This window comes from Plasmodium malariae (genome assembly GCF_900090045.1).
Source record: "Plasmodium malariae genome assembly, chromosome: 1".
NCBI lineage: Eukaryota > Apicomplexa > Aconoidasida > Haemosporida > Plasmodiidae > Plasmodium > Plasmodium malariae.
Window position 1 is genome coordinate 323558 of NC_041775.1, and position 27633 is coordinate 351190.

General features: G+C 25.8%; 3 protein-coding genes across 3 annotated transcripts; 1 reads left to right on the plus strand and 2 right to left on the minus strand.

Annotated features, from left to right (window-relative positions):
• Window positions 1–189: 189 nt before the first annotated feature.
• Window positions 190–4404, minus strand: PmUG01_01016000 (serine/threonine protein kinase, putative; the record flags this gene model as incomplete). Its single annotated transcript, XM_029007722.1, has 1 exon — window positions 190–4404. The coding sequence occupies one exon, from the start codon at window positions 4402–4404 to the stop codon at window positions 190–192; it is 4215 nt and encodes a 1404-aa protein (XP_028859954.1).
• A 1619-nt stretch (window positions 4405–6023) lies between these two features.
• Window positions 6024–19388, minus strand: PmUG01_01016100 (E3 ubiquitin-protein ligase, putative; the record flags this gene model as incomplete). The annotated part of the gene is made up of 8 exons (XM_029007733.1): window positions 6024–6049; window positions 6349–6485; window positions 6673–6807; window positions 7034–7194; window positions 7368–7489; window positions 7704–7800; window positions 8141–18805; window positions 19308–19388. 8 exons carry the CDS (start codon window positions 19386–19388, stop codon window positions 6024–6026), a joined length of 11424 nt encoding a protein of 3807 aa, XP_028859955.1.
• A 4180-nt stretch (window positions 19389–23568) lies between these two features.
• PPAT (phosphopantetheine adenylyltransferase, putative) lies at window positions 23569–27615 on the plus strand (the record flags this gene model as incomplete). The annotated part of the gene is made up of 1 exon (XM_029007744.1): window positions 23569–27615. The coding sequence occupies one exon, from the start codon at window positions 23569–23571 to the stop codon at window positions 27613–27615; it is 4047 nt and encodes a 1348-aa protein (XP_028859956.1).
• Window positions 27616–27633: the final 18 nt, after the last annotated feature.

Consider the following 27633-nt stretch of genomic DNA (forward strand, 5'->3'; position numbering starts at 1 on the left):
CATTTATTTATTTATATATATGATCGTGTATATACATGCACACATGTGTATGCGCGCATACAAACTTAAACCCCTGTTTACACCTATGCACGTACACCCTTATGCACGTTTTCACTCACCTGCTAATTTACTAGAAAATAGGGATAGCTAAGAACGTTTTATATATGAACAACACATGAAAAAGCTTGTTCAACTAAAAAACTTGTTTTCCAGAATCTCTGAAACACAACTATATTGATCTTCTATATCTAGTGATAATGCTTTTTTCAAAATTTCTATTAAATAAATATTTCTAGGATTTATTTTGATTTGATTAAAGTCAATTTTTATATTTTGTATTTTTTCAATTTCTTTTAAATTGTTGTCTAGTAGGTAACTATTTTTGCAGAAATATATATTATTATTAATTAAATGTAAATCCATTAATTTTATATAATATGAACACGTAATATTATGAAATAAAAAAGAAAATGGTATGACGATTTCTTTATTTTTATTAATTACTTCCTTTTGCCATTTATTTGTAGCCTTATCTTCAAATATATATGGGAAATTTTTAAAAATAATTAAGAAGATAGTTACACCTATACTATATATATCTGTTTTTATACTATATATACCTTTTAAGCAGTAAGGAGACATATATTCTTTTGTTCCTATAATTAAATCATTGTAAATAACCTTCTCTCCTTCATTAATAAATGTTTTTTCAGTATTTCCTGTACATGAAGATAATAACCCATTTTCCATTTCATTTATACTATTGTAATTAAGAGAAGTAGTTTTATTATTGTTTTTATTTATCTTTTTGTAATTCTCTGAATAAGGGGGGTACATCATGATATTATTTCTTTCTTCAGTATTCCCTAGAATTTTACTTGTGTATGCATTATTCAAGTCGAAATTATTTGTTGGAAACGGATTCTTATACAGAATATTTCCGGGCACTTTCGCGTTGTAATGATTTGTCTTATACTCGCTCCTGCCCATCTCTTTTGCCATAACATCATTCATATGAAGCACACCCGTTTTTCCGTCTTTCATTTGAACGTCTATCGCTTGAGCATCTCTCTCTTGATCGTATCTCGCTTGAACGTCTTTTCCCCTAACACCATCCGTATAAATTTCATCTGTGTGAACGGTATTTTCCTCTAATTTATTGACCGGAACCCTTTTAACCTCAATATTATTTTTGTAAAAATCGTCTTTTGTTACCCCTGCATAAGAGAAAGTATCCCTCCACATGGGAATCTCATCATTACCATAAATATAAATACTCATGTCAAAATCAATTATAACAAGTTTCTCAAATTTTTTATCTTTAAACATTAAATTGTCTAATTTAACATCTCGATGAATAATTGAGTGTGCATGTAGTGCATTAATCCCATTTAACAACTGACAGATAATATTTTTTGCTTTCTCAAAAGATATATTTTCCTTCGATACATATTCTACTAAATCTGTACCTTCACATAGTTCCATTACAATAAAAAAATGAGATTGATTTTCTAATACATCATATATTTTTATTACATTCTCATTGTTTATCTTTTGTACAATTTTATATATATTTATGTACGTATTATAACTCATTATTGATAACTGCTTTTCCTTATTTACACTCTTAATAGCAACATTTCTTTTATTATTTAAATCATAACATTTATAAACAAAATTTGAGCAATTGTCTTTTAACAAATTCACCATTTTAAAATTATTTTTTATATGTTCACAATTTTTTAAGCATTCTACAAATCTTTTCTCATTTCCACTTCCAACTAACTCGTTATGACACAAATTATCGCACTCGTATTGCTTTGAATTATTAACATTAAATTGATCAGTGTGTTCTTCATTTTCGTTCAAGATATAAAAATTTTCGTTGTTTTCACTAGAGTTATTGTATTTTTCGTTATTTGTACTGCTGATATTATCTTTTTCGTCCTTTTCATAAATTTCTGCATTATCTGCTTTCCCATTTATTTTTTCTTTATCTTCTAAAATGGCAACTGCATTTTCAAAATGAATGCACAAAGCTGAATGTTCTTCACCTTCCTTTAGTGTATTAACAATTATTTCCTTTTCCACATTACTATGTTCATATAGTTTCTTCTCAAAACATTCATTGTGTACCTTGTTAACAACTGATGCATTATATACAGCGCACCCGTTTCTTATTCGTTCGGTGTGCACCTTAATTTTTGTAATAATATACTTTTTGTCGATTTTCTTGAAAGATTTATTTTTATATATATTTTTCCTTTTTTTTCTCTCCTTTATATGATTGTTATATTTGTCATAACGCTTTTTAACATGCATATTGCTTCTTCCTGTAACTCTTCTTATTCCACATTCCATTCGTTTTACCTTACGTTGGGTCATATCGTTTTTCCCTTTTATTAAGTAATAATACTCACTTCTACTGCTTGAATGTTTTCTTTGGTTCATCGTCCTTCCTTGCACTTTTATTTTTTTAGTCTCAATAGTTTTAATTTCCTTTTTGACCTTTATAGACAAACATTCAGCGCTCCTATTACTATTATCATTATTTAAACTTAACACATTATTAGTAATATCCCCTTTATTCTCTATTTCACTATTTCTAATAGTAGATGCACTCGCACCATTTTCTACTGATAAACAAGAATGACCTAAGTTATAATTCTTATACACTTTCGTGTTCAAACTATTTTTTCCCCTAACGTACATTTGAATTTTGCCATCATTAATATATTTTTTATTACTTTTATTAAAAAGCATAATGTTCCTCATATATTTTGCATTGATACGGATCCCGTCTTTTATATTTCTAGCTGTAGCCTTATTTGATAGTTTATCCGATATATAAGTAATACAAGGGTTCTTATTCTTATGATAATGCTTATATTTAATTTTATTAGTATCTATGCTGTATTTTCCAAAATTATAACATCTAATTATTTTGTATATATTACAAAATAAGGTATTATCAATATATTTTAAAAATTTATTGTACAAGGAAATTACACTCTTTAAATACTTTATTTTTAAAATTCTCCTTTTCATAAATTTGGTAATATCACCATAGTTCTGCAATCCAAATGTTTTTGTTTCTTTTTCCAGTCTATTATGTTTAATTCGCTTGATTTCCAGAAAGTTTATAACTCTTATGCACTTCCTCACTAATTCTTTATATAAATAAATAGATCTATTTTTCCGAATTTCAAGAATGGGATTGTTGTAAAAATATTTTTTTTCAATTTCTTTCTTATATATTTTGAGAAAAAATAAAATATATAATTTATTCCATATAGATGTAAAATTACAAGATACATTTAAAAAGGAGCATACATTTTTTTTTTTTTTTCCTTTTTCCTTTTTCTTTTTCTTTTTTTTCTTTTTCTTCTTTTTTCTTTTTAATCTACAATTTTCATGAATCACATTCTCATCTTCCAAATTATTGATATATTGTAATAAGTTAATAGCAGTGGTGTACTTTTTTAACGACAAATATGAATGAATAACATATAACAATCTTACAATATATTTTTTTACTTTTTGAATTCTGTAATATGTTATAAGTTCAAAATAATACCTGTCCAAAGAATAATTCATCTTTAAGTTCATATTTCTTATTAATGACTTTTTTCCAGAATATGCTGAATTTTCATTTTTATCACGCACTTGCAGTAGCATACATGAGTACTGATTATCACCCCTCTCCATTTGATTATTGCTATAGAAAAAATTACCAACCCCCGTAACGCTCGCATTTCTACCATTATTGTTATCTCGGTTTGATGTTATGGTTGTCGCGGTGCTATTATTATTATTACTATTGCTGTTACAATTGCTGTTACAATTGCTGTTACAATTGCTGTTACAATTGCTGTTACAATTGCTGTTACAATTGCTGTTACAATTGCTGTTACAATTGCTGTTACAATTGCTGTTACAATTGCTGTTACAATTGCTGTTACAATTGCTGTTACAATTGCTGTTACAATTGCTGTTACAATTGCTGTTACAATTGCTGTTACAGTTGCTGTTACAATTGCTGTTACAATTGCTGTTACAATTGCTGTTACTATTGTTATTACTACTACTATTACTACCAGCATTGGCATAATAAATATTCTCAATATCAATACAAACTATAGCAGTGGAAGTGTCTCTAACCATCCTCCCTTTCTCATTGCTTTGCACATTATTTGTATTATCTGTTACATATAAACCATAATTTATATCACTCAAACACTTTTCATTTTTTGTACTATTTAAATTGTCCTCTTTTTCAATAATATATTTGTCTCTTGCCGTTTCTATATGAGTCTTAATATTCAATTTACATTTCTTTTTTTTCCTTTTCCTTCTGAGTATTTTGAGTAAATAGTTACACAAAAAACATTTATGTATTTTCATGTTATATACTTTTTTTTTCTTTTCTTTGGAGACATACATAATTCAAACGACAAAAGCTAAGATATAAAAGCTTTTTTTTTTCATAATACTACAATAAATAAAAGAACAAATAAAGCTCCCTTATTTTAGTTAAGGGAAATAAATAGTAGCAGAGTTACAAAAGAAAAATGGAATATAAAAACATAACCAAGACAAAAAATAAATATTAATATTTACTCTTGATAATATTATTAACGAAATTTACTATTCTTCAGTATTTCTTCATTGTAGTCTAGGTTATATAAAATGCGGCATCTGTTATGCGCTATGTGATGTATGTATGATATAAGCATATATCTGTATATACATATATAAAGGCTTATGACTCTTCTTACATTTGTGTACATAGGTATACATAGTTGTTAGGTATAATAAAATGTAGCATTCATTTACAAAGCAAACTAAATTAGGAATACGATATTTTTTAAATTGGAAAAAGTGTTCCTTAGAATTTTACCATAATAATAACTTAGTATTCTTTATTATAAAATGTGTATTAAATGTCCTACGTTAGCTTATATATATAAATATATATATATTATATATATATAATTTTTTTTTTATGATAACACTTAATTAACAAAAAATTCAATTGAGTTGTCACTGAAAATTTTTTCTTTTCTTTTTTTTACTTTTTTCTTTATTTTGTTCTATTTTCTTTTTTTTTTTTTTTTTTTTTGTTACCATGTTGTATACTTTTTATCCTTTTTTTTTTTTTTTACAACTTTAAAATTTTTGAATTTTTCTAATTTTATTCCTACTTACAATTAATTTTTTTTTTTTTTTTTTTATGTTCTGAAGTGTAAATTTCCTATTTCATTTATGAAATACAGTTTAAAAAAAAAAGTTGTCTATCGTATTTACAACCATAAAAATATAAAAATACAATAAATATAAAGAAAAAAAAAATTAATTATATACTTATATATTAAATTTTTTATATACCAATTCATTATTACACACATTTATTTTAATTAAATGAATTACTTCGTAATAATACTCTCCAACTTATCTGAAAATTAGAATTATGCACCTAGGTCAAATCAAGAAAATTTGTGCTAATAAAAAAATATATTACACATTTTACTAATTTCCATATTTTTTTTTATACAATCTTATTTAATAGTTTTTTAAACAAATTTGTGCCGTTAACAGATAAATACTTCACACATACGTATTTTCACGAATACGTATATATATATATATATATATATATATATATATATATAATTCTTTTTTAACGAACAATGCTAAAATGAAGGTGTATACACGTATATATTTCTTTATATATTACACAATCATTATGCACGCAATAATAATAAAAAAAAAAAAATACACACAGGATTTTTTCATATGTACACGCAAAAATAAATGTGCTAAATATTCCCTTAAAATTTTACAATACTGCAAAAAAGTAGTCATTTTTTACCATTAAACAACAATTCATAAAACATCATAAAAAAAGAAAGTACTAAACAGAAAAAGAATAAAAAAAAAAAAAGCTATTTGGTAATATGTTGAAGTTACATTGATTTATGTAATACGCATATTTTAAAAAAAAATGTCCCGGTTGTATGCAACTATGACAGGGAAAAATTTTTTTGACCTAAGAAAATAAAAAATACGCAAAAATAAGTACATATATTGCTAAATATGGGGTAATTTTCCATATATGCGCATATATGTATATACATATATATATATATATATATGTACACGTATGCAGTATGAATAATAACGATTTGGAGAAGATAAGCGTTACTTGAAACTACTACCATCAAGCATTTGTATAATACACACACGTATGTACATACAAGTATGTAACGATAGTAAGATATTTTATGTGTATATATTATATATATATAAACTTAATGCACCCGTAAAAAAAGTAATATATTCCTTTACCTTCATTAATAGCATACAGTAATCTGTTTCTCAACTTTTCTTTATTTTTATAATCTGGTATTTTCAAGTAATTCGTACAAGTCATAACACTCGGCAAATCGTTATTATCTTCCTTTTTGACAACTTTCATTAAGGGCCTACATTTAGTTTAATTATTAACATAATATACAATATAAAACATCAAAATAAGGAATATTTATTAACTAAATAAAATAAAATATATTTCGTTAATACAAAAAAAAAAAAAAAAAAAAAAAAAAATGCTCATTCGTTTTAGTTTAAAAATATAAAATAAATATTTTACGGGTATGTTTTATTATTTACTTTAACGCCGCAAATCCATTATTTGGTAAAGCTGACGTTCCGGTGCAAAATTTTACAAATAATTTCCTCTCCTCTTTGTTAAATTCGGATAATATTTCGATTAAGGTAATAAATGTTACAGAATCGTTCGTGTACCTACGTATGGGGTGAATATGTATTAATACGTACAAATATAAGCATATACATATATATGTATATTAACATACGTACGCATAAATGTATATAATGCAAATTTACCAATACATAACAAATTTACACGTGTACAAATTCATAATGCACGTATACACAATTATACACATTAAATACGCTAATTTTTGAGCATATTTGCCCTTAATTTGAAGATCTTTGTTCTTATTTTTACCCATGATCTGGTTTTATGTAAGTTGATAAATGCAACTGTGTCCAGTGTTCATCATTTTCAATATTACTTCCAAATAAAAATTCGCAAATTTCGTCTTCATCAAAAATATTGGTACAAATTAGTGGTGCAATAGTACTAAAACCAAACCTAAAAGCCCATATCTTCGATGAAAAATACATTAATATTAGTATATTTATTTATTCGTGTTAAGGTGAATCTTGTAAATTTTTCGTATACATTCGTTTGTTTAAACATATATATATATATATATCATAAACATATGCAACAGGTACACATAAGTGTGCTAAATTTATGCATGTGATAAATTATTTACCTGAAATTTTATTCCTTCATATAATGAATATTCAATAGTTTTATTTATGAACAAATCTAAATTTTCATTATTCACTGGAGTGTTTGACCCATTCGAAATCAGCTCAATAGGCGGATAGCTTCCTATCAATTTATGTGGAGAAAAAAAAATAAAAATTGAAATAAAATTTTCCATGTAAAAAAATGACATACATAAATGTATCTACAGAAGTGTGTACATATCTTCACATGACTGCATTCCTGTTTGCTTAAATATTCATGTAACTCCCACTTGATCTATCTTACAAACATAAAACTAAAACATTTAAATGCAAAAAAAAAAAAAAAATTTAATTACCTAATAAGGTAAAATCAAGGTATAAATCCTCGACATTTCTGTTTTCTCTTCTATACTCTAATAACTTATTTATACTGTTCATATTTACTTTGTCAACCTGCAAAAGGAATACATACAAAACAAAAAAAAATAAAATAAATAAAATACAAACATAACTGTGCAGATCTATATATGCTTACGTGGTCTCACAAAAAAATAAATATAGATAAATATAAAAATACATATGGCAAACAATGCTTCCGAATTAAGAAGCTAAAATACTATTGCTTTAATCTGTCATGCATTTATATATATATATATATATATATATATATGTGCATATTTACGTATGTACACGTCAATATTTTACAAATACACATCCTCTTAACACGCATTTGTTTATATTGCTTTATTTTATTGTTATATATTTTTGTCTTTTTTCCTGTTCATTGCATTACCGCTTGATAGTGATGTAATTTGGACATGTTCACATACTCGGAATTATTCATTGCGAGATACCAAAATAAGGGATGTAAATTAATGTTGACATTTCTGTTATCTGTTAAAATTTTGGCACATAGTTGACCCAACAACTTGAAATATTTAAATAATCTATTTTCTAACGTATCCTGTTCTATATTATTTCCTGTTTTTTTTTTATTCTTTTCATTTAATTTTTTACTTATACTTTCATTGGCCTTTTTTTTATTAACACATTCGTTCATTTTTTTGTTAGTCGTTGTACTTTCAATTTTTTCAATACTTTCATTTTCTGGCTTATCTCGTATTTCTTGTACAGGTGTTTTATTTTCTATTTCATTAAAAAGAGAATTAATTATATTTTGTGTTACTGTTTGGGTTAACTTTACCTGATTATTTACAGTATTCATTTTTTTTTGCTGTTCACTTTTTTTTTTTATCTGCATATTGTTATCCTCCTTCAAAAAATGATCCTCAAAATCTTTTGTAAATAATTTATATTGTTTCATTTGTACAACTTTATTTTCTTTATCATATGTTTCTTTTTTCTCGTAATCATCTGCTATATCAACATTCAGTTCATTTTCTTCCTCTATTTCCTCACCTTTATTATGCGTAATTTTTTCCCCTTCATTTTTTATTATTTTTTGACCTTTGTCTTTTTTCGATTTCTCGATTTTAGTTTTCTTCACTACATCCACATTTTTTCCTTTGGTACTACTTGTATTCTTATCTAATAATTTGCAACATTGTTTTCCATTTATCTCATCTTTCACAATTGTGTTATTTTTATTTTTTGCCTTGTTCGATGTATCAACAATGGCTTCAGTAGACTTTTCTACTGATGCGTTATTTGAAGAATTATGTATTGAAAAATCTTTAATTTCGCTAAATTTTGATGACGTATTTTTATTATTATTACCTCCTGCTACTTTTTCATTTTTCTTTTTTTTCACTGTGTTTTTCTTTTTTTGTTCATTCTCTGTTCCTTCCATCGATTCCAATTGATTTTCTTCTTCACCTTCGTCTGCATAATCTGCATCAAAGTCTTCCCCTTCCTCGTAATCCTCGTCGTCTTCTTCACACTCCTCATAGTCATCATCATCTTCATCACTATCTATATTACTCTCCTCGTCATATTCACCACCATCATTTTCTTCTTCTTCGTTTTCTTCTTCGTTTTCTTCTTCCTCTTCTTCTTCCTCTTCTTCTACATTCATCTCCCCCTCCTTGCTCTCCTTTCTCGTTGCTCTTTCCTTGGTACTACTTTTTCTATCAGTTGATGTACTCTTTTTTTTATTTTCTTCTGCGCATGTTTCATCCTGTCCTGCATAGCTTCTGATTCTTTTTTTTTTATTTTTTTCTGAATTTACGTATTCCTCTTCACCCAAATTTACCTTCTCTTCCTTTATGTCAAAAGTGCCGCTTTTTTTGTATGACAACGTATTAGTAGCTACATTCGAAGATTTCTGTGTATGTGTATCGTCGTTATCATCCATATAATGTTCATCATAGCTGTCATCATCATTATCATCCTCATAGCTATTATCTTTATAATAATCATCATTGCTATTGTTATTATCTTTCTTTTTTTGTTTTGTCTTTTTTATTCCTACCTTGGGTGATAATTCCTCTTTTTTATTATTTTTCTTCTCTATAGCTTTTTCTTGATCCTTCCCTTTTTTCTTTTTTTTCCTGTTACTGTTACTGTTGATATGTTCACTGGCATCTGCGTTCATCGTACTTTTTTTCTTACTATTGCTACCTCCATTGTTTTTACCTCCACTGTTTTTACCACCACTGCTGTTATTCCCATTGTTGTTACTTCCAACATTGATTGTGTTATTATCGCCCTTTTTGCTGTTTTTCCTAACATTCTCAATATGCTTCTTACTCTTTTTACTTCCGATTTTAGTATCTAAGAATTCAACTTCAGACATATCATCGTACTTGCTCAAATTCTTATTAAAACTTTTACTGTCCTTTTGAAATATATTTGAATTCATAGAATAAAGGAAATGATTAATTAAATTATTAACAGAATTGTAACTGCTTGCATTTGTCCCTTCACTAATCACATTCACTCTCTTGTTTACTGATGAGGATTGATATGAACTGGAATTATATGAATTATACGAATTGTGCGAATTGTGCAAATTGTGCGAAATTAACGAATTATACGATTTATTATTGCTATTATTATTATTCAAACCCATTAATTCCGAATTTTTGGGTTTCTTTAATAAATTGAAATCGAAATTATTCAAATCAATTTTGTAGGAGAGGGGAAATAAATAATTATCTTCAATTTTAAATAATTTAAGCTTTTCTTTTTTTAATTCCTCTATTACTTCATTATAAAATTCTAAAGATGGACCAAGACCTGTTCCCTCCTCATTAAAAAATTCGATATCTAAATAAGACGGAGTAATATAATTCGAATTAATAAAATGTAAATGGTTAAAGATGCGAAAAGATGAGTCAATCATTTTATTTCGATGTAACTTAATTTTTGTTCTCGGTAAAGCTAAAGTTGTATTATCAGACAAAAAATTAAATAACTTTTTTTTATCACAATTATATGTATAATTTGCACATACAGATAATAAATGTTCTTCTGTTAAAATTCTATTACCAAAATTTACTTTTTCATTAAACTTTTCTACTAATTCTTTTATTTTCTGTTTATAATTATATAAACCTCTATAATTCCCAAAATATATTATTTCAAAAAAGAGCAATCTAATATCAATATCGATAACAAAATTGAACAGATAAAACACTTTATACACCCATGATGGTAACTTTTCACTAAATATAAATAAAGGATTGTTTAAATAGTACATTACCTTGTTATTTAAACTGTTCAGAACGAAGTGCTTCTTTTTTATGTCTTCTATTCCAACTGAAGGCATGCTTTCTTCACTCTCATTGATGTTCTCAAAAAATAAATATTTCATATTGTTTATTTCGTTCATAGTTTCTTCATTAAGCATATTGCTTGACTCATTACTTTCTCTACACATTATCATTTCTTCGTGTTTGTTATTCATGTAAAAACTAAGGAGCGACGGAATGTTACACATTTTGAAATGTTTACACAGTAGAAATAAAAATTTATAAAATAAAAAATTGTACATATTCTCTATAAAAATATCTTTATCATCATTATTTCTCTTCCCCATATAGTAATGCATGTTTCTACTACGAGAATCTACTTTCTGTTTTATTGATTCTTGATTTTGGAAAAATTCGTCCAATGCTGCTTCTCCTGACGTATCATTTTCTACATCGTTTTTTATATGATTTGTTCTAATCATTTCACTATACATTGGCATGTAATTATATAGCAAATAAAATTCTTTCTCATTATGGTAAATACTGCTACTATGCCATTTCGACGAATCGCCCAGTTCTTCCGAAGTACTATCCACAGTTCTATCTGCATCATTCGCCCCTACCTCGGAATAACTACTACTATTCTTATACTTTTTAAATAGCATTTTTTCCCTATTTCGATGCCTCTCAATATTTTCCATATCACTTCTACAACTATATTTGTTTCTACCTCCAAATTCCTTGTTCATTAGAAAACTTGCGTTATGCAAATGGGTACTGAGCATAACATCCTTGTTAATATAATGATCTTCAAGGAAAATAAGTTCTGTTACTTTCATCATTTCCATTTTTAAATAGGTTGATAAATACATAGAATCACTTTCTACATGTTTTCTTTCAGAAAGGAAGAAATTCATTTCTTTGTTTTTATATTTATCTTTTATATAATCTATTAAATAAGATGAATTCTCATCTCCCTCCTCGGAATTATATTTCTTGTCACACCACATAATAACATCATCATCTCCATTATCCTCTTCACCATAATGATTATAATGATCATAATGATTATCTTTACTTGAGTATAGTACAGTGCTGCTACAAACTCTTTCCTCCATTTCGTTATAATTGTTTTCTCCTTTCTGAAAATTGCTCTTAATTCCATTTTTCAACATATCAAAAAAATTCCTTTTTTTGTTTCTTTCTTCTACTTCGTCCGAGTTCCTATTTATATCAGATAGCTCATTAGAATTATACAAATGCTTTACTAAATCGAAAGATATGTTGTAATAATTATATTTCTCGTTAATAATTTTACAACACAACGGTGTATCTATGCTTGTCTTTATTTTTTTATAAGTAACCGAATCAACATAGGAACATATATCATCTTCCTTATCTTGACTTTCATATAATTTCCTCTTCTCCTCAGTATAAAAATCAACAACAGTATTGTTATTACTACTACTAGTCCTTTTTTTTTTTGAAGTGCCAATCAAGCTACTTTTACTACTAATTAGTTCATCATTTAACAACTCTTCATATCGTTCATTGTTTTTTCTTTTCTTAATAATTTTGTAATTTATTCTATGAGAATTTGCACTATTACCTATGCTTCCACCAGTACTATTAATACTACTAGAATTATTGTTCCATAAATATTTTATTTTATTTCTAACGTTGTAATAATTTGTTGGTAAACTTTCTATAACATCATTATAAACATAAAAATTCTCTATATTATAAAAAATATTTTCTTCATTAATACAAGCAGAATTTCTGTTCATGTAATACAAATCACTTAATTTTATTAAGTACTCAGAGAGGCATGAATCCTTATGTACATCAACACCATTAATTGATATGATAACTAAATCATCCTCTTTTGAGTAGTACTTTGGGTAAAAGTTCTTATTACTCTTATTAATATTTTTCCTTATATAGTTTTCTATCTTATTAAAAGATTCGAATATGTTAAATGATCCCTGCATATTTTTTGTTTTCTCTAACGCATTTCTTCCATAGTACAGCAAACGATGTGTGATATCCTTGGTATATAAATTTCGATCCAATTGAAGATTTTTCTGACTTCTCTGCAATCTATTACTGCTGCTATTAATGTTAATGTTAACATTACTTCCTCCGCTAATACTAATATTCCTACCTCCACTTGAAACATTATCGGTTAACGATTTTTTATAACCTGCATTGTTCGTTTTAGAACTCATGGAGAATTCCTCCACGTAATTGCTAGTTCTGTCATTTTTTAAAAAATTTCCTTCTCTTCTACTTTGTGCCTTAACTCTTTCTTCTCCCTCTTCATTCATATCAGTTTTCAATTTTTCTAAATGCATAGAAATAGGTATTCCTTTGTTCAACGAATTAAAGATAGAAATATTATCAATATATAATCCGTTTCTTCTTAAATGCATAGGAAAATGACAGTTATAGTTATTATACATGCTTTTATTTTTTTTCCTATCAACTGTTAGGTTATTATTATTATCGTTAAATATGTATTCGTAAAAAGAATCCTTCGGTATATAGTCCAAATATTTATAATTATTTGTACTAAAATAATCATATAAATTATATTCTTTTTTGTTATCAGTAAATTTATTTCCTTTTATTTTTTCTCTACTCATTTGTGCGTTAAACATAGAGTTATCTGTTACTATGTCAACATCTTTGTCTTTTACCTTTTCTCTTATTATTTCTACTTCTTTATCTAATTCTTTTATGAAATCTAAAACAGGTGTTCCTTTGGGTTCGCCCTTCTTCTTCTCCTTATCCTTTTCTTTCTCCCGCTCTTGTTCCTTATCCTCCTTCTTCATTTTCATCTCCTTCTGTATGTTCTTTATTATTTGTATTTTCTCATGATTCATATCCAAATCGGCACCTTTTACTTTCCTTAGTTCATTTTTGTTTCTTCCCTTCTGTTTTTCTATTTCATTTCCCTTTTTCAAAGTTCTATTTTTTAAAAGTTCAGTTTCTTCATTATGCACACATGAATCTACCTTATTCTCTACAATATTTTCTATAAAACAATCTTTATTATTACTTGGATCATCCTTACATTTTTTCTTTTTCTGTTTTGTGCTTTTCACTAGAGTTTCATTATTACTCCTTCTATTTCTTGAATTTAAATTGGTGAAGTTACTGTTATCAATTTTTAGGGATGGGAAATCATCGTAATTTCCTTTCCATGATATTACACTACCCCCTTTTTTACTTTGCTTCTTCTCCAAATCCTCTTCTTGTCCTTCTCCTTCTCTCAATACTCCTGCTTTTGCTGCTACTCCTCCTTCCTCACATTCCTTCTTATAAGCATTTTCTCTAAAAAAGTATATGGGCAAATTATCATACATGTTTAAACATTCCTTTGTTAGATTTATAAGTATTGAACAACTCGTAAAGGAAAGATTATTCATAATCAGATAATAATGATATGAATCAAAAATATTTGTTACTAGTAATTTCATTGTGTTATATTTATTTTCATCAATATCTTCTATATTCCTTTGTACTAAATCATAAACCATAGAATACAGCATTTTTACACTATTTAAAAATAAACCATGCACTACTTCTTCCTTTTTCTTATTATTAACAAACAATAATGCAAATAAAAATATATATAATCTAATATTTCTATCAATACTTTTTAATAAATTCAAAACATTCTTTTTGTTCTTTTCTCTAAACAGTACATCATCCTGCACTAACAATTTCCCTCGTTTGTTTTCCTTCTCTACATTTTTCAGCTCATCACAGTAAAACAATTTTTGAAATAAAAAAAAATATAAACGCTTTGCAATGTTATATTGATAGAAGTATATAGATGCATCTTCATTCATTTTTGATAAATTATAAAACAAATTAATTAAATAGAAATAACACAAAACCATTTGGTTATAGCACGTAACCTCATCTACAATTAGTTCACTTATAACCAGCGGTGAAACGTTATCATTTTTACATCTTTTCATATTTTCATAATTTAAAAATATAGTCATAAATTCTAATGCAACATTTTTCAATTCTCTATCTCTATTAAAAAATAGCAAGTTCCTCTCACTTATAATATTACTGCCACAATTACTACTGTTGTTGTTTGGACCACCATCTGAGCCGTTATAATACAAGTCATAAAAATATGAAAAAATAATGTTATATATATTTTTATTACTGCAAATGAAATTACTTTTTCCCAGCATATCTATTTCCTCCTTTTTCTTTAGTAAAATTTTATTTATAATATTTTTTAAAACAGCTAAGTAGAAACAACTTCTGCTACTGTTTAGCATGTATGTATTGTTCGAAATATCATCCACTTTGTTACATGTGCTACGATTAATAGTTTTCGGTTTATAACTGCCATGTAAGATACTAACATTGTCCATAATATTTTTGTTCACGTCGCTTGTTCCCCTATTCATTGTTTCTCTCAATAATGAGTAAGCTGGATTGTTCGAAATTAAAAATATAAAATGCTCAACTATTCTACATATAACAATTCCACTAATAACTGAGGATTCGGATAAATTATTTAAAATAATACTTCTAATAAAAGAATATATTTCTTTATAAAAAGAAAAGATATATTCTAAGCACTCTACAAATTGTGCATTATTGTAATATGTAAACGAAATTTTATACATTGATATAAAGACTGATAAAGCAATAACTATGCACAAATACTTAATATCGTAATATAACGTTTCTTCATAGATTGAATATATATTTGGTATAATTATTCTAATCAAAGTTAGTAAATAGTGAAAATTATTTTTATAAAATATTAACTTATGTTTCTTAACATCTACAGGAAATTTATACAATATATATCTACACATGTCGTAATTAAAAAAATTTTCACCACCTTTTTTTTCCTTATCAAAATAGGTAGATTTTTCCTCCTGTTCTTCTTTATTTACACTATCATTTTCACTCCTCTCATTTTCTATATTTTCAAAAAACATTTTATCATTTATGTTTTTTTTCTTTTCAAATTCGTAAATTAGTAAACCATCAAAGGTACACATAGGAAGAAAAGAATATAAGGTAAACAAAATATAAATTATTAAAAAATTATTATTTTGAAATTTTTTATTTTGCAGAAATTCATTGAACTTATTTAAAAAGTCACTATTACAAAAATTTTCTAGTATATTATTACTGTAATGCACTAATATGGATATTATATAAAACGTTTCCATAAAAGCATATAAATTATCCTCTATTTGACATTCAATTAATAGCTTTATTATATTGTTTCGAATGTTGATATTGTAAATACTTTCTATTTCTGCACTTAACTTTAAATACGTGCTTTCATTACTGTTTAAATGAATCATATTTTGTAACAACTTATTCGAATGGTTCGCATTATTATTTATTTTCATTTCATCTTTAAGCGCTCCTTCATCCTTATTTGCATCTCTTAAGCTGTTCCTAAATTTTGCCGAATTGGTATCATTATTACTATTACTATTACTATTACTATTATTATTATTATTATTATTACTATTAATAATATTATTTACGTTCCCATGTTTTGTATTAACTTTTTTATTTTTTTCTTTACAAAGTGAATCTTCACCGATTGAGGAAGATATATTCTCTTTCACCTTACTATCATCCATAATATTTTTCAAAAAGGAGCTAAGAAAACTAATATTTTTATTCGAATTGATATTTTTACGTGTGCCACAACCAGAGTATTCGTCATCTAAAATATATACGTCTTCTTCTTTTTTCACTCCCTTTTTACTACCTTTTTTGATAACACTATTATTGCTCTTATTTTCTTTTAAGTTGCTGTTCTCCTTTCTGTTGCTTCTGTTCGTCTTTTCGTAATTACAACTATCAGACGTGTTCACGTCTTTAGTTACAACCATTTTTTCTTTATCATTATTTCCTTTTTTTTTCTTTTTCGTTCTGTTTTGTTCTTCTTCTTGTTCTTCATCCAATTCTTCTTCTAATTCTTCTTGTTTTTCTCCTTGTTCTTCTTCCTGTTTTTCTTTCTGTTCTAATTCTTGTGCTTCTTCTTGTTCTTCAAGTTCTGCTTCTTCCTCTTTCTCCTTCTCCTCTTCCTCTCCTTTCACCTCTTCTTTTTTGGTGCCCCTTTTTGGCTTCTTCTTAATCTTCTTATTACTCGATGTATCCCTTTTTTTCTTTGATTCCTTGTTAGCGTTTTTACTACGATCCTTAATATTAGTGTATGACACATTCTCCTTATTCATAAAATCGCAACCATGCTCTTCATCTGTTATTTCTATAATCTCCTCATCCTCACCTTGATCTACTTCTACGTTCTTTTCTTTTTCATCCTTTAATACATAAAAGGAGGACAGCATGTCCACTCTTTCCTTCTCCTCATAAGTGCTAAGATTACTATTACCATTATTATCATTTTTTTTTTTCTTCTTTTTCCCCTTTTCCATTAACTTGCTTAAATAGGATGTTTCTTTGTGATTCTTTTTGAATATACATCTTGCATCAACATTTGATTCAGATGTTTCACGCTGTTCTTTTCTTCGTAAATTATTTTCATCTTCCAGTCGTAAGGAAATCATTTTATCAAGTAAGGATCTCCACAAGGTACATATAATATTTAATATATGTATATAATGAAAATGAAAAAAATTAACAAATATGTTACAATATGGTGTAATATACTTTGTAATATGTTTATATTTCTTTATATTATTAATCATCTGAATGATGCAAAAAAATATTTTTTTTTGAATATTAACATTGTAAAAATCTATATGCATTAACATATACTTAATACTTTTTTTTTTTAATATAAGCATAGGATCCTTTTCTACTAATTTTTCAAATATTTTTAAGATTACTTCAGCAACATCTATATATTCTATATCATTTAGTTTTTTATTTAATATATTCACACCGTCTTTATTATTAATTACATATTTTATTGAGTTGGGGTATATATCTAAAATGGTATATATACAACATGTCGCCGTATATATAATGTTAATATATTTTACATCTATGGCACATGCATCGTTAAGAAATATTTTTTCATTTTCTGATTCTATACTACATTCGCTTGTAATACTCGATGAGTTACTTGAGTTTTCTGAGTAGGAAAAATAATCGCTGCTTTCATCATCCTCAGAATTTATTACAATTTCCTTTTTACTAACACTATACAGTTCTTTCGGTTCCTTCATCTCACTCAGCTCTTTCGCTTCTTTAGTTTCTTTCGCTTCTTTAGTTTCTTTAGCTTCTTTAATATCTTTCAGCTCCTTCAGTTCTTTCTTTTCTACCTTTTCGTCCTTTTCCTCCTTATCTTCCTGTTCTACTTTGACTACTTCTTCGTCCTCATTCTTCACATCCAAAATTTCGACTGACTTTTTCTTATCTTTATCATTATTGCTATTACTGCTCTTATCTATATTTTTTTTTTTTTTCTTCTTCTTCTTTTCCTCCTTACTCTCACTATAGTCTAATTCACTATCAATATCCTCATAATCTGACGTATAAACTCCAATATGCTCTTGTATTATCTTGAAAAAACTATTTAAACCACTACCAACTAAGTCATTTATTTTATCTGAATTTAATTTTTTCTCATTACCCCAACTTTTTGACGTATTCTTGTTACTACTACTATTGTTATTATTATCATTCCTTTCATATACACTATTATAACTTATGTGTGGATTATTAATTACATGAATCAGCACATTTATATATTCTTCCAGGTGCGAATTGCTTAATCCACCGTCTGCTGATAAATTCAGTTGTTCATAAAAATCGTTCAACGCAGCTAACTGTAAAAATAACACAAAGAATATACATTCATAATGTATACATACGCATACACGCATATAATAACATATGTAACATAACATATAAGATATAAACAGAATAACAAAATGGATGAATCTAGTAGGAGAAATTATTAAAAATGCAAACACAGGGGGGCTAAAAAGACTAGGCATCAATAAAACGTTACAATGTCCTATTTAATGATACAAGAAACTAGCTGCATAATATAACATTGTACATATGCCCACATTCTGATATACATACAGATATACTGTATATGCACAAATACACAAGTGTGTATCTTAGTATGTGTGTTAGTATGCATATTCATATATACACCCAGAAATATGATGTAACGCAAAAAATTGCGAAGAAATTTTGCAAAAGGTGTGAAGATCATTACATAAAAGAAAGTACATACGAACATAAATGTATATACACAAAATGTCAACACGATTTTACAAAAATAAACACCAATTTATCAAAACAAAATACAAATTTTACCTTTTCCGACTCATCCCCATTTTTTATACTATTTATGATATACGAATACTGAGAATTTTCAAAAACCAAGTATTTTTTCATTATAATTAATTAAATCACAATATTGCATACTTATATCTAATGTAGAAAAAGAATTAAAAAGGTATATATAATACTATACGTAATTCGTATAAAATGAATAATTATAAAATAATGAAAAAAAAAAAATATATACATGTATATATATAATATACTGTATATGCCTATGCCTTGATATAGCGCTAATAAATTATATACATATATATATATATTCTTAATATCTTTTTTATTTTAAAAAAAGTAATCAAATATAATCTGAAAATGCATTATATATAATATGTGCAAATATAAAAGTAAATTCGTATATGGCGAATGTATTTATATTTATGTATATTTGCTGGGGACATGTGTATATGTATGCATATATACATACATAAATACGTGTATATTATATATATATATAATATATGTACGTATGGGATTGTTTTTAAAAGAGCTAAAATAAGTATGTTTCATTCATTCCAAAAATGAAAAAAAAATAAAATAGAATTTAGTAAAATAGGAAAAGTAAAATAAATTCTGTAAATAAAAAAAAAAAAAAAAAAAAAGCAGCAGAAATTATATAATACAGTAAAATATTTTAAAATATAAAATAAAATGAAAGTATAACTGTTGCTGCTGTACGTATTTCTTTTATTATAAAAAATAATAGCTTCATAAAAGAAAAGAGTTAATATTATATTTATTATGTCATCTTTTTTTTTTTTTTCAAGTAGTAAAATTAAACAATTATTATTATTACTTTTCTTTCACGCAGAAAAAAAAATTATATATACAAAATAAATATCAACTTCACAGTGCTTTTTTTTTTTTTTTTTTTTTTCTGATTATTATTTTTTGGCATGTTTTGTGGTGTACAAAAACTTTAACGGGCACTTCGTATGAAGTTTAAAAAAATTAGTATGGAAAAAAAAAAAAAAAACATATATAATATACAATAAATAAATTCATACATTTGCAATAAAAATGCATAAAATAATCCGTGTAAATATGCGTGTATGTATGGTATAAATGTATCCGTATAATATATTCGCTCATATATTTGAATGTTTTATGTACATATATATTAAGCTTGACCTAAGTAAAACTTTTAAACCCCTTTAGCTATAAGGACAACAATTTTTGTTATAAAAGAGAAAAAATAATTCTAAAATAATTCAATAATATAAGAAATATACATGAAGAAATTTACAAGGGTCCCATACGAATAAATATATATATGTACATATAACAAATATATTTTAGGTATTTATATGCGTATACATCTTACAATAAAAAGCGAATTAAATTCTCACAAAATAAAGCAACACTTAGTGTGCGAACGTTTTTGATCAATACTTAATTTTCTTTCATACATAACAAAACATTCCATATTTTTATAAAAAATTTTCCTATTTTTTTGGGACATCCGCTTTTTTTTTTTTTTTTTTTTATTTAATATTAGATTATAAAACAAGTTATACAGTTCCTTCATTGAGCTTTTTTATTCAAATATAAATTAATTCCTCAATAATACTGTTATTTTTATTATGATATCTTATATATACATATTTATATATATATCACCCTTAAATATAACAGAAATGCACGCGAAGTATAAAGCATATGTTATTTATCTACATGTAACGTATACATTTATGTGCGCATGGTGTTACGAAAGCAACTGCAACTAAGTTAACGTTTCGTTATTAGTAACAACGTTTTAACTACCCTTTTTTAGAATAATTCTTATATAATATTTTTTTAAGGTTTATGTGGAGAGGTATGCCAATTTTGTTTTCCTTATACCGAGCTATGACTATTTAATATTTTTGAAAAACATTGTAAAATAATCCTCTCATGTACACAGCAAAAATGTTAAACCATTTTTTCTTGCCTAGTTTAGAAAAAACATTTTAACGCACACATACACGTATATATATATATAGCTACGTAAGAAATATTAAAAACCTGGTATATTAAGAAGTCTACAGTTGTTAAGGATACAGATAGTTACATTAAAACAAAAAAACAGGACAGTCCCCGAATCACAACTACTATATTCACAAAGGAAACTCTTAGAGAGAGCAACCGCATTGAATATATGAATATACACACAATAATACAGCAAATGAAAAATATATAAATTCCGCAGTTAATTTTTATGAAATATTAATAGTATATCTTTTGTAATAGAGAATTTTAAAAACTCGAACATCGTACAAAATGTTTGCATCATATGTATATATATATATATATATATAAGGACAAATTTCATTTACACAGACCTTTTATATGCAAAAAAAAAAAAAAAATTAAAAGGAATGTACGAATAACAAAACGCAAATACAAAAAGACAAAATTACCTTTTTCGAATTTACCAAATTGTTTCACATTCAATTTGAACAATTGTATTATGCATTTCACAAGTAATTATGAACAGCATATAAAATAGCTGAGTTTCATAGCTGCGCTAGCAAATGAATACTGTGCATATTAACAGGCACATACGGGACACATATACGTACGCATACATAATATACACATATATGCATAATTTACACACATATACCTGTATACATATATACATATATTATACTAAAAAGTGCGTATAACCTTGCACTCTTTAATTCATTCAGCGTTACACACATGTTATGACCAACTTCATTAAAAATTTGTTTTCATTTAACAGTAATGCTTATAAGTAATACTGTTTTTTTTTTTTTTAAGAAATATATTTGGAAAATTAACAATGTTACATTAATCAAACTGCTTGTTTTTTATATTTTTTTCCATATTTTTAGTTAACTAAATAGAATGTTCATTAGAATGTTTTATATATTTACACAAAAAAAAAAAAAAAAAAAAAAAAAAAAAAAACATAGAAAATATATTTATTTAATTAAAATCACGAACATCTTAATAGCTTTGCAAATATTTTAATGTATGTTTGTACAAATACATAATTGTTCTTACTCTTCATAATTAAAAAGTATAATTTCGTGCACACCTTAATTCGGTTTCAGCACTAATTAAAATAAAAATAAAATAAAATAAAATAAAAGGATTGTATAAATTATGTATCATTATCTTGAAAAGAATTTTTATACGTAAAATTAAAAAAAAAAAAATGTTTTCTTCTAAATTTTTCTATGAAAGTTTATAAACATATCTCTTGGAATATCTCTGAGCGTATGTTACATGAGTAAATGTATATCAAAGAGACTTTTAAAACATATTTTATTTAATTCATCTTTGATACATTTATTTTATTTGAAATTTGTCTAAATTAATTTTTTTTTTTTTTCTTTTACATTTCATTTTATATAAGTTTACCTCTTTATTTTAACGAACATTTATTTTTTTTATTTTTTGTAGAATTATGCTCAAGGATAATGTCGATAAGTAGCAAAAAACATCTCAAGTTAGCGACGAATAGATTGCGTGCACATGTGTATATATACATATGAATACATTTGTGCGACTGTATATTCTTATAACAAAAAAATTCACTACACTTTCGTATAATATCTGAAAAACCTTTTGTAGAATGTGTATGTCCTGTTAAATCTTTTATTATACAGTTGGTTAAAGGCATGATATAACACTTTTTTTTTTGTTTTTTTTTTTTATTTTGCTTTGTTCTGGATGTATTAAAATGAAAATAAATTAGTGAAATAAATAAATATATAAAAAATTAAGCGAATTAAATTAATATATAGGTAACATAAATGAATAAATAACTGAAACAAATGAATAAATCAGTGAAACAAATGAATAAGTAAAACATACAAATAAATAAGTTAAACAAATGAGCGAAATAAATGAAACTAACGCACGAAATATTTGAAGCTAACGAATGAAATAAATGAAGTTAAAGAACGAATAAATGAGGTTAATGAACGAAATAAATGAAACAAATGACCAAAACAAAGTAAATGGAGATTATAGCGGAAAAGAAAATCTTATAAATTGTGAAAAGGGATATTCAGAATTTTCGAAAGTAAAACTCTTCCCCATATAACTTGTTACGTTTATATGTGTTGCATGTAACAACGAGCAATATAAAAATGTCGCTGTTTAATTTTATTTTTATTTATTAATACATTTTTAAATTAACTGAAAAATACATACTTATATACGAGTGTACATATGTATGTATATATATATATATGTGTGTGTATATAATATGCACCTTGCCAAAATGAGGAAAAATGTATCGTGTGAAAAGGGGGTCTTAGTTTTTGAGGATTACAACTATGTTATTTACACAAGAACGAATGGAAAAAAAATCTGCTGGCATGGAAAAAGCAAAAATTTAAATAACTACAATGTTAACCCGTACTTCTGTAAAATATGTCAGAACTATAATTTTAGCGTAGTAAATAATAACTTAAGCTTAAGACTATATATGGAAAATAAGCTTTTCAAAAAGGTACAGAAAAATGTGAAACAGTTAATTAAATACATAATAAGGCTAAGAAATAAAGTTAGAAACATTTATTTATTTATCAAATTTATTAGTTCAAAATGTATATTAAAAATGTCTACATTTTATTATTTAAAGTTTATAATTGAGAAAATTTATGAAAGAAAACTAGATAAGATAGTGCGTGTGGTTTTACCCATAGCTGATTTACACAAGTTATACTCGTATATATATTACGAGAATTTTTCCTTTACGAATTATTATAAGGATGTTTTGTCAAAGTATGGTCGAGGTCAACTCAGAAGGTACTATTGCTCTTTTATCATCCTTAATAATAAGAAAAAAAACTTGACGCAATCTTATGAGAAAATTTATGGCTTAGGTCTAATAAAAATGAATTCCACAAATGGTATGAATTGCGAAAATGATGTTAAGAAAAAGAAGCAAAAAATTGAAATCCCAGAAAAGGGTGAAATGATTCATAATGCTCCAAATGCTTCAAATACTCCAAATTCTGATATCTTAGCAAAACCGGATAATGCACAAAACGCAGAGGATAACAATAAAACAGAAGCAGAGAACATCACGAGTCCTAAACAAAAGATAAGTTTGATAAAAGAAATAAACAAAAAGGAATCTAATTTTTATATAAATAGAGAAAGAAATCTTAAAGGTATCAAAGTCGAAAAATATAAAATAAAAAGAACAATAAGCAAAAATTTACATAAAAGTGACATAGGATTATTTGCAGGTACGTTTGACAAAATACACTTTGGTCATATGCTATTGTTATTTTATTCCATTTTTTTAACAAAGAAATTTTTCTACATCGGTTTATATAATAACAAAAACATATACAACAAAAAATATTCTGAAGAAATTGATGATCTAAAATTAAGAATTTTTCATATATCCGACATCCTATTTTTAATTAAAAATGTGTATCACATACATTTTTTTTTTCATAACTTTGAACATATAATGCCTTTTATCAAAATCAAAAATTCTCATAAAATTTTGTATGAAATTATAACAAGCCAAAAGACTCAAACATCAATGGAATACAACAAAAGTAAATACCAAAAATTTGTAAACTTGTATTATTTTAACAAGAAGAAGAAGAAAAAGAAAAGGAATGGGAAGAACAAGAAAGAAAAGGAAAAGAATTACACTATTCCTACATATAACAATCTAAAAAAAAAATATCTTTTCTTGTTAAAATCAAAAATAGACAAAATATATCAAGGCAAATTTTGCAGAAAGAAAACACAACTTTTAATTGCAGATGAAATGAAAAGAAAAATTTCCAAGTATTTGAATTTCCATTTAAATTCTAAAAAAAAAAGTAATAGAAGGGAGCAAAAAAAAATCATTGTTTTTAAAAGAATACACGACCCCTTTTCCTTTGCAGTTGATATTAAGGATTTGTATTGCTTAACAATGTCAAAGGAGTCCGAAGCAAACGGGTATAGTGTGGTAAATAGAAGGAAGTTATTATTTAAAAAGGTTAAAACAGATGGTGATAAAACAACAAGCAATGAGATTAATCAAATGAAGGATAATAATAATAATAATAATAGTAATAATAGTAATAATAATAATAATAATAGTAATAATAATAATAATAGTAATAATAATAGAAACACACCATGTGACAGCGTCAATAGTGATAAAAAAAACTATGCTGAAAAGGCAAGAACTTGCTTGAACATTTTTGATACAATCGATTTATGTGATGGTGAAAAGTTCAGTTCTACTATAATTAGAAAACAAAATTCTTTTTTAAAAAGAAGGAAATTTGCAAAATTCTTAAGTTACTTCATTGATGCATGCTTATTTTTCAATATCGAATATTTTCTTATACAAATGTATACAGATATCTTTATGCATAAAAATGTAAGAACTCCTTTTAAAAAGCTTTATATATACAAAGTTAGAAATTATTTTTGTAAAAAAAAAATACATAAGGAAAAAAATAAATTCAACAAAAATAGCCAGGAGGAATGTAGTTATATTATTAATGATTTCTTCAGGCATTTATTTGTTTTGTTGTCCTTTTTTGTTAATCATTTTGCTGATGAACAACAGTCGCAAAATAAAATACAACTTTTTATGAAAATTTCCATTACTCTTTCTTTTTTTTTTTATAATAATATGATCTTGTTAATAATCAAAAGAAAGGAGGAATTTGTAAATAAAAATATTGTAATGAATGTTAACCAAAACGTAGAAAAAAAAATAAATATGTTTGACATACATGATGAAAATATGTTGAGAATTTATATGCACAATGTAGGAGATACTATCCTGCAGGAAATACTAAACCAGGTTTTCATTTTTGTCCTTGTGATATTATCCATATCAATACTCTGCAAAGTTTTTCATTTAAAAAATTTACCTAAAGAAAACGCGGATAGACGATGTAAACAAGAACGAAAACTTAAGTGGCATGTACGACGTAACAAAGGGAAACAAGTTGAACAAGGTCATTCATATGACCAGTCAAAAGATATGTCAAAACAATCTCAAAGAAATTCTAGCGAAACAAAATCAATTAATGAGTGTACCTTGCAGGGCAATGTAAACAACCCTGCACCTAATGCAAGAAAAGATCATTTTTGCAACTTTCAAAAAAAAATACTTAAAACAGGGAACAGTAAGATAGAAGAAGAAAATGAATACAACAATTCAAATTATGATTCTTTTTTAAAAAAATTTAATTTTTCTTTGTATTTTTCTAATTATTCCAAAGATAAAGGGTTATACAAGCATAGTTATATTGTTACACCGCACACTCTATGCAATTATGCGCTAATGAGCAGATTCAAAAATAGGTGTTCTAATTTTAGTCATAATTACTATGTTCCTGGAAAAAAAAATAATAAAATAACCTGCTTGAACACATGTTCAAAGAGATTAAGCGATAATAGTAATATGGCTGCTTCTAATCATGCGGGTGATGTTGATTATATTAATGATGGAAAGAGGGTATTTAACGACGGACAATGTAAACAACTTAAATATGAAACACAAAATAGAAAGGATATTGAGCAGTGCCCTTTTATTGTGCATTCAGAAATAAAGGAAAAGCTGATTATAAATAACCTCTATGAAATTAAAATTCGGAAGGGAGAAGATAATCTTAATTGTAAAAACAAAGTAAGTATAAATGATATCCAGAGTTATGTAAGGGGAAGGACGTGCTCTAACTACTGTTACAACGAAAGATTCATGTCATTAATTAGAATAAATATAAATAATAATAACGAAATATTCTTTTTTAGAAAAATATTAATTTATAAATTTCTAGACAAATATTTTATTTCTTTTTTTTCCTTTTACTTTTTAATTTACTCGAAGAATAGAGAATATAATAAAAATAAACCTGTTCGTAAAGCAAAAGTAGAGGACTTTTTGTATTTATTTTTGGTAAGCTTTGAAAAACATATGGAAATGATAATAAATAGCTATATTAAACAAAAATGGGAATTAAAGCAAAAAAAAAATTTCAGTCCTTTTGATCCATATCTTCATTATCAAAAAAAATATTCCATAATTCATAGATACTTAATTATGAATTTATCTCCTTTAAATAATTATAATATCGATTTTGAAAGAAAATATGATCTTAAAAAAAGTACTACTAACTTTACACATACCCCTTTTTATATAAAATTGGCAAGTATTGCTTGTCCCAAGGATGCGAAAGATTTAAATGTATTATCCTTTTACAACATAATTTTTCAAAATATTTTAACATATGAAAATTATTATTATCCCTATTTCGCTTCCCTTAATTACTTGCACCTAGATTCATTTTGATTTTTTAAAAAATGCCAT